We start from the raw sequence: 16184 nt of genomic DNA on the forward strand, positions 1-16184 counted from the left end.
TGCACCAGATAGGACTGTTTTGGGTTTTCACGTTTCTTGTTTTTGTAGTCAGTTGTTCATGTGTACCTTTACGTATTAAAAGAACCATGGACACTTACCACGCCGCATATTGGTCCTCTGATCCTTTTCGCCTCTCCTCTTCGGAAGAAGAGGAGGAAATCCCTTACAGACACACACACGTATCCCAGAATAGGTTATACTACATACAAGATTTGCTCAAAGCAGCCAACTAAAGTAATGTACTTAACATAAATTAAATCACAAAAGCTGGTATGAGTGCATCTTCTTACAGTTTTATTCAGTGGTACAACATAATTCACATTGCATTTTATCATGGGCACAGTGGGAATTTATATATGTAATGTTTAAATTATTTCTTACCCCCCTTGTTGTGTGGAGCTTCGTTTTCTGGTAAATTCAGGGCCATTTTTCTTTCCCAATGGAAAATTTGCAATAATGCAATGATTAAAGTAGTTAGCAGATGTTTCCTTTTAGCTCATTTTGCTGTTATACCAGGTAATTGACAAATGTAACAGCACAGCATCATGTCACTCCTCCTCAAACTATCAATTAGCCAGGTCAATTTGTAGATGTAGCTACACAGTATGTTTGTTATCCAACTAACCAGCCAATTTAAGTGGAATGATTAACTGACAATATTTACATTTAACGGACAATATTTAAACTTAACTTCCATCAACCAAGCTAAGAAACATCTAAGCAAAAGGCTACCTGCTATCCCGACATCTGGCATCAACTCTCGTGCCTGGAACGTCAATGTTATCAATGAAATCCAAATAAGAAGTAAGTAGAGTTGGATAGGTCACACCCTACGAAAATAATCTGGACTGATTACCTAGAGATAGTACATCTAAGGATGGGAGAGACATCACTTCCAGCAGATCTCCTTGCTGAGGGTGGCGTTGATCATGCAATGCTTCTCGTGGGGTGAGCTTAATGTGTGAATTGGATCCTTTTCCTGTTCTGCAAAGCATTCAAATTGTAATGAGTAACTTTGGGTGTCAGGGAAAATGTATGGAGCAAAAAGTACATTATTTTCTTTAGGAATGTAGTGCAGTAAAAGTTGTCAATAGTAAAGTAAAGTACAGATACCCCCAAAAACGACTTATGTAGTACTTTAAAGTATGTTTACTTGTGTATTCTACATCACTGTGGGTGAGTGACTGACTTTTTCCCCATCATATCATTTTTTTGATGGCTACACAGCCACAGATGCAGGTGTCATTTGGTTAGCTAGCAAGAAATGTTCATCACTTTGCTAGCTAGATATGCTGTACGACTGTTATCCTGTTAGCATATCTCTTGCATATCCCTTGCGTTCGTAAATTTACTCTGTTACACGGAGCAGACTCAGACGAGGAGACTGGGATGAGGTAACCAAGGTATTTATTGAAAAGCAGGGGGAAGATAGGGTGCAGGCCAGGGAAAGATTGTGCGGTTTACAGGGAGACAGGTGCTGAGGCTGGGGCTGGAGTTAGGGCTGGGTAAGCAGGTCCTGGTGAGGAATCCAAGGAAGCAGTAGAGTGGGGGGTCCAGGACAGGGTGGCAGGATTGACGAAATGTGGGACTGGAGAAAAAGACCAGAGTCAAAGCAGACAGAACTGTAGCAGAGAGGAAAACAGCATCAGGCATGGGAAAACAGGCACAACACAAAAACAGGATCTATGCAGGAACAAATGGCTAAAAACGCAGACTGACTGAGCAGAGGTTACGATCTGGCAGTGTGGAAGTGGTAGGGCTGAGTATTTGTAGAGGTCTTGATTATGGAACAGGTTGCAGCTGGTAGGGATCTGCTCTGCCTACAGCACACATGTCTCCGCCCACACAATCACACATACATACAGAGAAAGAGGGAGCGAGCACTGGGGGAGTGGAACGAGCTGGAGGTGAGAGCGGTGAGAGGTGCTGCCAGATGGCTGTAGTTGCAGATGAAACGTGTGTAAAAATGTGCAAACCCCAGGAAACGCTGTAGCTGCTTCAGGTTTGAAGGCGCAGGCCACTCTGACTGCCTTGACCTTGGAGGGATCCATACATAACCAGCCCTGTGCAATAATATAACCCAGGAAAGACACAGAGGATGGAACTCACATTTTTCAGCTTTAACAAGTAGCTGGAGAGTGACTTGGGAAGGGAGGCAGTCAGAGGAGGAAAACCAAGCAAAGAAGGTTATCTCACACAGAGAGAGAGAGTGAGAGAGAGAAAGAGGGAGAGAGCACTGGGGGAGTGGCGGCAGGTTAGGGAGACAAGACGGAGCAGTAGAAGACGTGGCAGGCGCAGATGTAACACTCTGGCTATCTACTCCTATTTCAGAGCACTCTCGCACGCAGGATAACTGATTAATCTGTGAACGCGCAACACCTGCTGAATATGACCAGTGTCAGTAAACATAGGAGAAAAAAATTATAGTTAGTCAAGAAAACTCTAGATAACATGTAAACAGCCTAACCAGCTCTGCTAGGTCTAGTAAAATGGTCAGAGTGAGGTGTTCTCTCATTTGTGTCAGGAAGTAGCTAGCTAGCAAGCTAGCCAACTTTAGCCAGTTAGCTTGGTGCTTGATTGGGACAAGCATGCATTGGCAGGTAAGCTGCAGGATGAGCAAGCTACTTACTATTCCCCATTGTTCATCAGTGAAATTTTGATGGTCAACTATCTGAAAAAGTTTGAGAGGGTTTATCTAATGTTCCTTCGTTAGATTTGAGCTCATCTTGCTCTGGCTAGCCTTAATCTTGTTGATGTGGATATAGGGAAAGATAGCCTACCTTTTTATGTTTGCTTGATCAATACGACTAAAATTTAAGAGGACTCCAATGGTATTTGCATAAATCTATTCAGGTGTATTTTCTGGCTTTTGCCAAATGCTTTCTAATGGTTTAAAGTTGCATTGTTGCAACTGCCTGTAAACACACAGTTCAGTTCACAGTGAATGATGACAGGCCCTTGTGGCAAATGGCTTGTTTGCATAAAGGCCTACTGTAGCTCTGATTGAATATGTGCAGACCGGTGTCTGCATACACTCTGGTCCTGGAAGACTGATGTTTTTACTAGGTTTTATTTACTGCAGTGTCTATTTAAGTGATAATGCCAGAGAAGCCGATGTTTTGATGATATATTGGCTCAGGTGCTGATAGGCCCAAGACGAAGTCGAGGGCCGGCAAACCATGCTAATATATCCTCCAAACACCGGTTTTGAGGGCATTATCACTTTTATACAACTGGTTACCAACATATTCAAATAATGATTTACATATTTTAATTTAAAACATTATTTTGATGAATTTAATCACACTATTTCATAGTGTGAAATAGCTACCCAAGCCAGCTGCTACCCAAGCCATCTGGTCGTTCGTTCTATCGGTTCGGTTGCCAGAGACGAGACCCAGTTGCTAAGTCTTTTTGTTCTGTATCTATGGACCCAGTCATTCGATCGAAATGTTCTGTTGCTATACTGGCTGGCAACATTCTTATCCCTTGCTTACTAGCTAGCCAACTATGGCCAACTTACAGTCACGTCAAACAGTGCAGCCAGAATAACAACCAAGTAGCTGCATTTGTTTAAGCTGTTTTCTAGTGACATTTACTTGGATACATCCATTGTCAGAAAATGTAATAAAAAATTGTCATATTCGTCCTGGGGGTGTATATGAACAGATTTGAATAAGATTTCATGTTGCTAAAATACTGTTGGTTCCAGGTCCACTAAAGGCTTAGAGGCCTATCTGGGAACCTATCTGGCCTGAGAGTTTCTTTACAAATACACTGTGTCCTTATCTCCATTTGGACTTAGGCAAAAAGTTATATTCAAACCATGATCAGTGATCACCCACTGATAAATAGTTATATCCTAAGAATATATAGATAAAGTAAACATTCACAAAAACCTATTGCATTGCCATACGGTTTCCACTGCCTTTTCCAACACCCTGTACTATTCAACAGTAGTGGTGGTGACGAGCACTCAAGATAGGATACTGCTCCCTCTAGTGGCACATGGTATTCTCATTTCGCCACCCAGTGGAACTACCACACTCGTGGCGAAGAATTAATGATGTGCAATATGGAAAATCTTTGTTTTATGAATAGCATCAAACCTGTACGGTATGCATTATTTGTCCCCAAACAACTGCTCACAGTCTTAAATACACAACTCCATAACCATAACGAAATAAGTGACCGATTTTGTGTGAATCAGCATTCTACGTAGACCTAAGGTATTCCATGTAGCAACAAATTATTATATGGTTACAATATAACCCAGACAAAGGGACTTTACAACGACAATGACCCTGGACATTTGAGCTGGGACAAAAGCCTACTTTCCCATTAAATAAATTGAAATGATCTTGGCTGTTAGATAATGTAATTGTATGCAAGCCAAAGTATTTTTTGCACCTAAGTATCTCTCTTCTTAAGTACGTCAATGTATGATTCTAATTAAGGGGACAAAAATATGTAAAGATCAGAACATGTTGCCAAGACAAAACCCCTAAGTAAGACAAAGGATCTGGATAAGAAGTTCCTATCGTCAGTGGGCAGATGTCAAAATACTGGTGACAGTGTGTGAATAATTTATAACATGTTTCATGTCCTCTTGATAAGGTTTAACCACTGTTTGGCCATATAATTCCATTCTAGTTCATGGGGGTTGACACCTATGTCATGTGCACAGCAGAAATCTATCAGTTTTAGAGGATCATAAATGTCTCATTAATTTGATACCATCAATCTTGTTTGGATCAAAGGGGAGAACGTTCAACGTTGCTGCTCAAGCCAAGCTCTGGTTCACTCAGTTAGTGTGGATTCCAAGGCCAAGAGTTTACCTGCTGTGAACCTGGATGCACATGTTCAGATGGATGAGAGGGTTGCCAATAGGTTACTTTCCCACTCTCTCTGACTAATCCTATTCAAACATTTACATGCTGATGAAAAAAAAAGAAACTCTCTTCAAAGGAAGTTAATGTGTAAAGGATGTTTAATTACTCTCACACCACATGTACTATGAACGCAAGAGTGAACTGGCATAGAAAAAAGTCCTCTGTCCAGCCAGCACTGCAAACAGGACCCAACAATAGAGTAGAATAGAACACCTGGATGTCATTGCTGAGGTAGCCTTCCTGGGGAGATAATAGGGCACTTGGCAGTGACACGTTTGACAAAGTAACAGTGCTAGTGATATGTCCTAGAAAAAGCGATATATCTTTAACAATTTACATAGCACATTCAACCAAGTTTATGAGCATTCTGTGCCTTGGAGAAAGCATTCAATCACTCAACCCCCTCACGCTGACTCTCAGTCTCATCAGTGAATGGATGCCTCAGTTTCCATGGTTATGAACCAGCCCACAAACCCATCCCCCATCCCCTCGTCTCTCTTTCTCTGATTGGAGGATTAGATGAGCGGGCCCTGGATGAGAATGAGGCTCCTATTCCCATCATCCCTTGCTCCATCCGGCTGTACTGAATCAGGCCTGGGTGTGAGCACAGTGAAGATCTCAGAAGAGAAGGCATGGCTACTGTATCCTCTCACCAGCCTCCACACCCCTTATATCAGAGTGAGTCCCCTCTCCTTGTACACTGTGTTGACTGGTTCTATGCAGCCACAGATGGACCCCTGGAGAGGGGCTTTTGCAGATAAAACGGATTCATTTCTAGACTGAGAATGAATAGTACATCAGACAACACCCTGACTCTGGTGTATTTAAAGAGACAGAGTAGTCATCCTCTCATATCTATAATTTATAGTATGCGTCCTAGTTAGACATTTATAAAACAAAGTATTGCCTTACTAATGAATTGTATAATATATTTCAATGTTCAATTGAAAAATATATTTTTTCATCAGCATGTTGTATTCCTCTCTTCATGTCTTTCACATATACAGTGCCTTCGGAAAGTATTCAGACTCCTTGACTTTTTACACATTTCGTTAAGTTAGAGCCTTATTCTAAAATTGATTCAATAAATACAAATCTTTATCAATCTACACAAAACACAACATCAATATTTTTTTTTTTTGCAAATGTATACAAAACAAATCTGAAATACATTATTTACTAAAGGATTTAGACCTTTTGTTATGAGACTCAAATTTGTACTCAAACATGATTCATGTTTTAATGTTTCCATGAATCATCCTTGAGATGTTTCTTGAACTTGATTGGAGAACCCCTGTGGTAAATTCAATTGATAAAATCAAATCAAATTGTATTAGTCACCTGTGCTGAATACAACAGGTAGACCTTACAGTGAAATGCTTACTTACGAGCCCCTAATCAATGCAGTTTTAAAAAAAAAGGGAGGGAGGTGTTTAGTCCCAGGGTCCTTAGCTTAGTGATGAGCTTTGAGGGCACTATGGTGTTGAACGCTGAGCTGTAGTCAATGAATAGCATTCTCACATAGGTGTTCCTTTTGTCCAGGTGGGAAATGGCAGTGTGGAGTGCAATAGAGATTGCATCATGTGTGGATTTGTTGGGGCGGTATGCAAATTGGAGTGGGTCTAGGGTTTCTGGGATGATGGTGTTGATGTGAGCCATGACCAGCCTTTCAAAGCACTTCATGGCTACAGACGTGAGTACTACGGGTCAGTAGTCATTTAGGCAGGTTACCTTAGTGGCCTTCAGCACAGGCACAATGGTGGTCTGCTTAAAACATGTTGGTATTACAGACTTGGAGGGGGAGAGGTTGAAAATGTCAGTGAAGACACTTGCTAGTTGGTCAGTGCATGCTCGCAGTACACATCCTGGTAATCCGTCTGGCCCTGCGGCCTTGTGAATGTTGACCTTTTTAAAGGTCTTACTCACATCGGCTGCGGAGAGCGTAATCACACAGTCTACCGGAACAGCTAGTGCTCTCATGCATGTTTCAGTGTTATTCCCTCGTAGCGAGCATAGAAGTAGTTTAGCTCTCTGCCAAGCTTGTAGCGTCATACCCAAGAAGACTCAAGGCTGTAATCGCTGCCAAAGGTGCTTAAACAAAGTACTGAGTAAAGGGTCTGAATACTTATGTATATGTGATATTTCAGTTTTTTATTATACATTTTCAAACACTTCTAAAAACCTCTCTTTGCTTTGTCATTACTGATTGACGAGGAGGAAAAAACTATTTAATCAATTTTAGAATAAGGCTATAACGTAACAAAATGTGGGAAAAGTGAAGGGGTCTGAATACTTTCCGAATGCACTGTATAGGTTTTTCAAGAGGTATTTTTTTGTCTGGAATGAATGGTATACAAACGGATGATGAGCAGTATTGTGTTGCACATGAAACAATAACAATATACACATTTCAGTAATTTAGTACTGTTACTCTACTGAAGCCAGTTACACGGTTGGACAGGGGTCTGTTGAATGCAACGTCTTCAGCCCACCAACAATGTTGCCATTCACTATGAAATACAGCCAAACAAGGCAAAAACCTAGATGAACTGAATAACTGATTAGTGAAAAATACCTCTTTAGTTTGCATGTAAGCTATTCCATTATAAAAGGCTATATAATATCATTCTATACACAAATATTATTTCATACATGTCGTTTATTATGTTTACACAGCTTCTACTTCATATTGATGATCCAGACCTTTTGGAGGGTATGTTTCAACTTAACTAGTCAAACAGAGTGATAAGTTATGGTGTATGCCAAGACCTGGCACAAATCAATTCACACACATCTCACAAGACCTCACTGGTCAACGTTTGACTTAATTAATCTGGATATAATGTCAAGGGCCATTGTACAACTTTTCCCTCATGGCACAATAGTGGAAAGACCAGACGACACATAGTCTGTCTTGTGATCCCACACTGGAGTCATGCCATACCATAATGGGATTTCACATGGGATTTCAAGCTAGGGCATTCTTTAATATTAGGTCCACAGATATGACATCACTGCAGGTCACGAGACAGGAACTATTAGCTAGTCACAGATCGATTTCTGTACCATAACACTGAGCACAATGGGACTTCATATAGCAGATTTGGAGTGTTGTGCTCCATGGCTTAATTGGCTAAGTCTTAGTCAATGACATAGCTAGAAACCAGGAACACAACTCACCATCTAGTAGTTCATTAATGAGGACTAATATGCAATGCAGAAGTAAAAAAGAATGTGTGAACACGTATTTCCCTTAAAAGGCAAACCTTACTAAACCCTAGGCCTCTGGAAACAGGACATTCAGTCAAATGCAAAATAAATCTAGTTCTAAAAAAACATGTACATTTCCATTTTTGACACGATGACAGATATATTAATGTATGCAATACATAATAAACTGAGAACAGGGATCATTAATCTGGTGTCAAGTCAATAGTGAATGAACCCCTATCTTATTGCTGTGTTGTAAGACAATCACCAAACCAGGTCACTGTGTCAACTAGAACTACTGCATGTTAACAGTTTGTGACCCTTCTGCTTTAGTTTCCATTTGTGACCCTTCTATTTCTGTTTCTGTTTGTGACCCTTCTTCTTCAGTTTCAGTTTGAAAACTAACCAGATCCCAGGTTAGGTCTGAATATTAACAGATAGATAAGCCACACCAGCCAGTAAACGATTGACTTTTGTTACCCTATTGCCCTGAACAAAATTAGATTGCCAAGGGAGGCCTTGCTTCCACTTTATGGACAACCCAAAAGGAGACAGTGGCCCCACCTCCCCACACTGTCCAGCCTATGGCAATGATCAGTGTCAGGACAAGGGTTGCCCTTATCGCTATACTCATCCAACATAGATTTGAGACAACACCCTTTTTGTCATTCTACTCCGGGGTAGCAAGAGAGGCGTGTGTATGACACTACCAGAGAGACAGGAGAGACAGGATAAGAGAAAGTAGAGAGAGAGCATGTGACACTCACATGTTGGCTGTGAGAGAGAACACTGATAGCGGTGACTATTTGTAGGTGTACCTGTAGGTTACATGTTCCTGACTACAAAACTTTGACACAAAATTTGCATTCCTCTTTGGGTTGGCAGAACGAAGTGTGGGTGAGTTATTGTTTTGCCTCAGCCTGAACATTGGTAGAATAACAAGTAGCCTGCGTTTGTAACCTATGTGTGCCATTTCATGCATTTCACGCGTTTTAAGACAGGTAAACGTAGAGCATCTAGAGGAGGGTCTAAAAATGATTTTGACCTAAAATTGCTATTACTATTTGAGTACCGTTAGTGCAGTTAATACATGAGGGGTGAGTGTTGACTTTGGTACAGGAAGAAGAAGCAGGAATCAAAGCCCATCAGACAGCTGTAATGAGGTTATGATGGGACACAACGATAAGATTTAATCTTCTGTTTACTGCTACCGTTAAGGGTTATCATCCCACCGGGCACAACGTCTGTTGCATGTTGGTGCAACCTAAGTTCATTGAAATGACATGTAAACAACATTGATTCACTCAGTGTGTGCCCAGTGGGACAGTTATCTACTGCATAGTTTAGGGCTTCTGAAGACATGATAAGACATGATGAGCTCTATGCTGAATGTCTGGATCACTCATTCATCTCAATCTAGAGATGTTCAGACTGTCCACAGTGGGAAATGTAGGAATTTCTTTCTTTCTACTGATTAGAGGCATGCTTTCTATCATTAGAGGCATGCTTTGATGCTTGATATTTCCGGTTAGGTCGCATTTAAGATATATTGGAGTTTTAGATGGTTTGTCAATACATTGTCTGCGTTTGTCTTTGAATTAAGGGGCAATCTGAGATGGGTTGCCTAAGACACCTGTATATTTTCACTGTGGTCCTTGAGTAAGTGTTGCCACGGTTATCACCACTCAGGTAAGACCCAGATGCAGACAGCGTCTATGTAACAACAGTTTATTAATCGAACAGGGGCAGGCAAAAAGCAGGTCAAGGGCGGGCAGAGGTCGGTAATCTAGATTGGTGGTGCAACGGTACAGGATGGCAAGCAAGCTCAGGCTCAGGGCAGGCAAAATTGTCAACACCGGGAAAACTAGGAAACAGGCCATATAGAGAGACAGGAGCAGAGGGAAAACCACTGGTAGGCTTGACGAAACAAAACGAGCTGGCAACAGACAAACAGAGAACACAGGTATAAATACACAGGAGATAATGGGGAAGATGGGCGACACCTGGAGGGGGGTGGACACAATCACAAAGACAGGTGAAACAGATCAGGGTGTGACAACGATGCTGAATGTCTCTGTGTAACATTGAACTTGATGTGGGAGCACATTAACAGCAAGCAGGAAGTTTATTTGACGATAGCCTAACTAATCTCTCACAGATCCCGACATGTTTATTGCTTTTCAATGTTTTAATTTTCACTAAATCACTCCTTGACTGAACCTCTGTTACAGTTTCAATGATACAATAAACTACGCATCAATGTTTAACGAGAGAACTATGAGTAATGCAACACCCCTTGAATGCAAATGCTTGTTGGGAAGGTGTTTAATCATTGTTTCCTTCGGGGAGGACACACTATCTAATGATCAATGAGTGTCATGATGAGTGAAGATTCTCTGTCTGATTCATTCCAGGAGCACAGCTAAGCACCCCACCCCCACCCCCACAACCCACCCCTTTCAGAGGCCATGGAGGAAGCCAAGGTCACTGAAGTTCCCCACCTGGAGCGGAGGGTCCGGCAGCGGAAAGAGCCCATGACCGTTCTGAAGACCAAGCTGAGCCGTAGCCTGTCTTGCTCTGTGCCCAGGGTCAAGAACACCTTGACTGGGTTCTTCCCTGTGGTGCTCTGGCTTCCCAAGTACAAACTGAAAGAGTATATCTGGGGTGATCTCATGTCAGGCCTCATCATAGGCATCATCCTGGTGCCCCAGGCCATCGCCTACTGCCTGCTGGCCGGAGTGGACCCTATCTATGGCCTCTACACCTCCTTTTTCGCCAACATAATCTACTTCTTCATGGGGACCTCCAGGCACGTGTCTGTGGGCATCTTCAGTCTTATGAGCCTCATGGTGGGCCAGGTTGTGGATAGAGAGGTGTATATGGCAGGGTTCGAGCTGGATGACACCAAAGCAGCCACCATAGATGGATTCTTAAACGTAACAGAAGACTCAGACAGCTCAGCCGTCAACCTGACAATAGGGGCCTTCGGCATGGAGTGTGGGAAAGAATGTTATGCCATCAGCATTGCAGCAGCCTTGACGTTTTTGGCTGGGATTTACCAGGTACAGTTTCAACTACTCTGATTGATTCAGCACTCTCATAACTGCTTTCAACATGTAGTGGAACAGATTTCAACATGTAGTGGAACAGATGTAAATCAGTTAGACTTGATTACTCATGTCCTAAACATCATAAATTAACTCACATCAAAGATGACTGTGCTGAATATTGACCTTTAGATTAGATTAGCTATCTGATAAACATGGTTACCTCCTTTCAGGTATTGATGGCTGTGTTCAGACTGGGCTTTGTCTCCGTCTACCTCTCTGCTCCCATGCTGGACGGCTTTGCCACAGGCGCATCGTTCACCATCCTCACCGTCCAAGCCAAGTACCTACTGGGGCTCAAGATCCCTCGCCACCAGGGCTACGGCACTGTGGTGGTCACCTGGATCAATATCTTCAGTAACATCCAGAACACCAACTACTGTGACCTCATCACCAGCGTCATCTGCATCTCTGTCCTGGTGTTGGGGAAGGAGCTCCAAGATCGCTACAAGGATCGTCTGAAGATCCCTTTGCCCACAGAGCTGGTAGTGGTGGCGGGCGCTACACTGGTGTCCCACTTTGTAGACTTCCACGGACGGTACGACTCCAGTGTCTCTGGTGCTATCCCCACAGGCTTCATCCCCCCTAAGGTGCCCAGTTTTGGTCTGATGCCCCGGGTGGCCTTCGATGCCATCCCACTGGCTGTGATCAGCTTTGCCTTCACGGTTTCCCTCTCTGAGATGTTTGCCAAGAAGAACGGCTACACCGTCCGGCCCAACCAGGAGATGTTGGCCATTGGTTTCTGTAACATTATCCCTTCCTTCTTCCACTGTTTCACCACCAGTGCTGCCCTGGCTAAAACTATGGTGAAAGACTCCACGGGCTGCCAGACTCAGGTCTCCAGCATTGTAAGTGCCTTTGTCGTTCTCCTGGTCCTGCTCTTCTTCGCCCCCTTCTTTTATTCCCTCCAGAAGTGCGTCCTGGCCTGTATCATCATCGTCAGCCTGAGGGGAGCTCTCCGTAAGTTCAGAGACGTGCCCAGTAAGTGGCGCGTCAGTAAAATGGACGCTGTCGTCTGGATGGTGACTATGGGTGCCTCAGCACTGATCAGTGTGGAGATGGGGCTGGTGGTTGGAGTGGTTTTCTCTATCCTCTGTATCATCGTCCAGACCCAGAAGCCCAAGGTTTCTCTGTTAGGACAGGTCCATGACACTGTCTACTACGAGGATTTGGAGGAGTATGAAAACCTCATGTCCCTCCCTAAAGTGAAGATCTTCCGCTTCCAGGCCCCGCTCTACTATGCAAACAAGGACTTCTTCCTAAAGTCGCTGTACAAGGCCGTGGGCGTGGAACCCTTCCTGGAGATGACCAGGAGGATGGAAGCAGAGAAAAAATCTGAAAAAATGGCAGCGAAGGAAGTCGGGAGAGACGACAAGACTAATGGAGAGGTGAATGTAGGGCTGGTATCCAGAGAACTTGACTTCCACACTATCATCTTAGACTGCTCTGCAATGCCCTTCGTAGACTCCACAGGGATGCAAACCTTCAAAGGGATCATTAAAGACTATAAGGAGGTGGGTGTTACAGTGCTGCTTGCAAGCTGTAATACAACAGTCATAGATTCTCTCAGACAAGGCTCTTTCTTTGGGAAGGCTGACAAAGACATGGAACGCTTGGCATTCTATACTGTACACACTGCAGTTCAATTTGCCAATGACAGGGCAACATCTGCATTTATTGGTGACACATTGGTGTAGACCAGAGCCGTATATTTCCAAATGAATGGATATGTAAATAAATGGCTCTGGTCAGGGATGGACTGGCCTTCTGGCAATTCTGGAAAATGCCAGATAGGCTGGACAATTTTTCTGTTGGGTGGCTTGGTCAAAATTGACACACACACAAACCTTTTTTTTCATATCAAAATAAAACAATTAAAAAGGTGACATCGCCGGCGGTCCATGGGCCTGGTAGCCCTTCACACTCACAGCCCCTGTCATCCCCTTTACGGGTTGAAAATGGCAGATTTGGTCCCTCATAAGCATCTAAATCTGAATGCAGTGGCTGTAATACAGTAATGTACTATATATGATGTCAGAACAAGCTCTTTACTTTACAGCTCACTTTACAGCCCTGTGCGCGATTCAACTGACAGTCATTCTAAACATGTGTACCACGCACAATAAAATAAATGCCCCCAAACCCTCCTGCTAATTGGGCTAGTAGTTAAGCAACATTTTTGTGGTCTGAGTGAGGGGACGCTGTAAATTGAGAGGAGTCAATGTGTTCTGACAGATGACACTTGGAGGATTATAATAAACACTGCTTTGATGTCATACAAGCAAACCACACACCCATAAGTCCAAATGTGCACTTCACATTTCCATATTTGAAAACTGATGTAATTTTACCGTATCAACAATCATGATATCTATATTTGATGTACAGTTACACGAATGACAAGCGTCATACCATGGGTTGTCCTGAACAGAATGTTTGTCATATTGTGAAGAAAATTTGCTGCAGAACACACACTTGAAGGACTCCATTCTATGCGCACCAAAATTACAATATGTTTGTCTGAAGTGCCTTGTGAAAGCCCAACACTGTAAGATCCTATTTTATAACTAGTCATGTTGGCAATAGAATAAGCTTTCAAATGATGTCCACCTGACCCAGATTGTGATTTATAATGGAAAGGTTTTTTTTAACGTAATTGTGTGATGGTGGGGACGCAGGGCTGTGTTCCAAACAAAAGACTGTAAGTGTGCTTGCTTCAGTTCCTCAACGGCAAAGCTAGGAGATCTAAAAAAAAAAACACCTTTAAGTTGAAGGCTCTTTCCTTGTGTCACAAAAGTGCATTGAAATGACTTAGGTACTGTGCACAGTTTGGAGAGGTGTGTGTCCACTTGAAGACACCAGTTAGACTTCTCACTCAAGCCCTTGTAATAATGTTTGCACCTACCCCAAAATTGCAGTGAATATTCTTATCTTATGAGTGTATTCGTTATCAACAAATGCAGCGAAAAGTACAGTAAATGTTAAACGCAGATGAAATCAACAGCGTAATGTTTGGATTTGTTTGGTCTTGTGTCAGGTGAACTGTTGTGTTCTCACCTTTGGTCTGATAATTTCCTTCAATTTATACCATAGTCATGAATATACTTTTTATATTTCTTCTGTTAGAAACTATCCATATAGGTGTAAAGGGTTAAAGATATACCAAGCAGAAATCTTTCCGACATTTCCTGGTTGCTAAAATTCTAATAGTTCACCAAATTTCAGTTTGTGACAAAATAAGCAAGTATAGAGTAGAGAATCATTGTACAATCTGTGAAACATATTTTCCATAAGCAAAAGTATTGTATTTTCAGCTGTTTGAAGCTGGTGTATAAAACCGAAAGTAAAAGACACAAAAATTAAATTTAAGACTGGGAAGCATAGAAATGGCGGTCATAGAACAGATCTACTGCTTCTTAGACTTGCTTTCAAGAAGAATGACAAATCTATAACTCACATTTCTATCAAATTTGCCTTTGGTTGTTCTGTGGGCAAGGGCCGGCCCGGTTTTCTGATCGGCTGAGCTGAGGTCAGGCAAACTCACCTTCAAGGTCAAACGTGGCATCAGCAAAGAGACCTTCCCCGACTCTGTCATAAGTTATACAGCCAAGATCATGGATTGTAAAAAACGGAAAGGTGTTTATAAACGTAGCAAGAGCAAGTTGTACATTGTACATTACACTCACTCAAAATATCCTATTTTTTTGGCAGCTAAACCTATGATTTGGTCAAACAGTAAAGTGTATTATCCTCATGATTCCTGTAATTTTTTATTTTACCAGGTAAGTTGACTGAGAACACGTTCTCATTTGCAGCAATGACCTGGGGAATAGTTACAGGGGATGAATGAGCCAATTTCAAACTGGGGATTATTAGGTGACTGTGATAGTTTGAGAGCCAGATTGGGAATTTAGCCAGGACCTCAGGGTTAACACCCCTACTCTTACAATAAGTGCCATGGGATCTTTAATGACCTCAGAGAGTCAGGACACCCATTTAACATCCCATTTGAAAGACAGCACCCCAATCACTGCCCTGGGATATTTTTTTAGACCAGAAGAAAGAGAGCCTCCTACTGGCCCTCCAACACCACATCCAGCAGCATCTGGTCTCCCATCCAGGAACTGACCAGGACCAACCCTGCTTAGCTTCAGAAGCAAGCCAGCAGTGGTACGCAAGGTGGTATGCTGCTGGCAATGAAAGTGTCGACCATGTGCCTGTGCCCTTGCTGGTGTCTGCCTCCGTGATGAGCACTCTCTTCTCCCCCATGCACTCGAGAGAAGAAGAAAAAAACAGCTTTGGAAGCTTCGTGCCGTTCGCCCCCTTCTTCCGGTCGAAGGGAGGAAGGACTCAGGTTTCTGTAGGTATACTTTGATTTTAAACAACCAACATGAGAGACTCAGCTTTCGATGGTGGTGTCAACCATTCAGACGCTACAGACAGAAGTTGGCACATCGGTGGCACCGACTTCAGATGATTTTCAGGGATGTCTCCTGGTCGGACAAACACCGCTGTAACTCTGCCACCTCCCACCACAGATGTGGAAGACCAACACAGGTGGATTGAGACGCAGCCCATGCAAAAGAAAAACATTATCTCTAGCTTAAACAGAAGGATTTCCTTGATCATGCTAATGGTGGTGGTGGTGGTGGGGGGGGGGGGGGGGGGGGGGGTTAATGTTATTTGAATAATAAAACTAGCAAGCTTTTGTACAGTGATGAATGTGTCAGTGATCATGTTATCCGCTGGTTGTTTTATAGGGGATTTATGATTGACCATCTAACTACTAATCAAGGGAGAATCAATCTATTTTATGTTTCATTTTGAGTTTGACCAGGACAGATTCACCATAATATATTGATGGTGACTTCACCAGTTATTTTGTAACACACAAACTCCAGTTTCTATTCCAACAAGGTGCTGGTATCTAAAGATTTACAATAGAAGTTGATGTTTCAGATGAACTTTTAAAGTT

General features: G+C 42.6%; 1 protein-coding gene across 1 annotated transcript; it reads left to right on the forward strand.

The window, feature by feature from the left end:
- The first annotated feature begins 8732 nt into the window (after positions 1–8732).
- LOC110523804 (sulfate transporter) lies at positions 8733–14514 on the forward strand. The gene is made up of 3 exons (XM_021602834.2): positions 8733–8999; positions 10517–11164; positions 11383–14514. The coding sequence occupies exons 2-3, from the start codon at positions 10571–10573 to the stop codon at positions 12904–12906; spliced, it is 2118 nt and encodes a 705-aa protein (XP_021458509.1). The 5' UTR covers positions 8733–8999; positions 10517–10570; the 3' UTR covers positions 12907–14514.
- The last annotated feature ends 1670 nt before the right edge of the window (positions 14515–16184 follow it).

The sequence above is a fragment of the Oncorhynchus mykiss genome, chromosome 5 (genome assembly GCF_013265735.2).
Source record: "Oncorhynchus mykiss isolate Arlee chromosome 5, USDA_OmykA_1.1, whole genome shotgun sequence".
Classification (NCBI taxonomy): domain Eukaryota; kingdom Metazoa; phylum Chordata; class Actinopteri; order Salmoniformes; family Salmonidae; genus Oncorhynchus; species Oncorhynchus mykiss.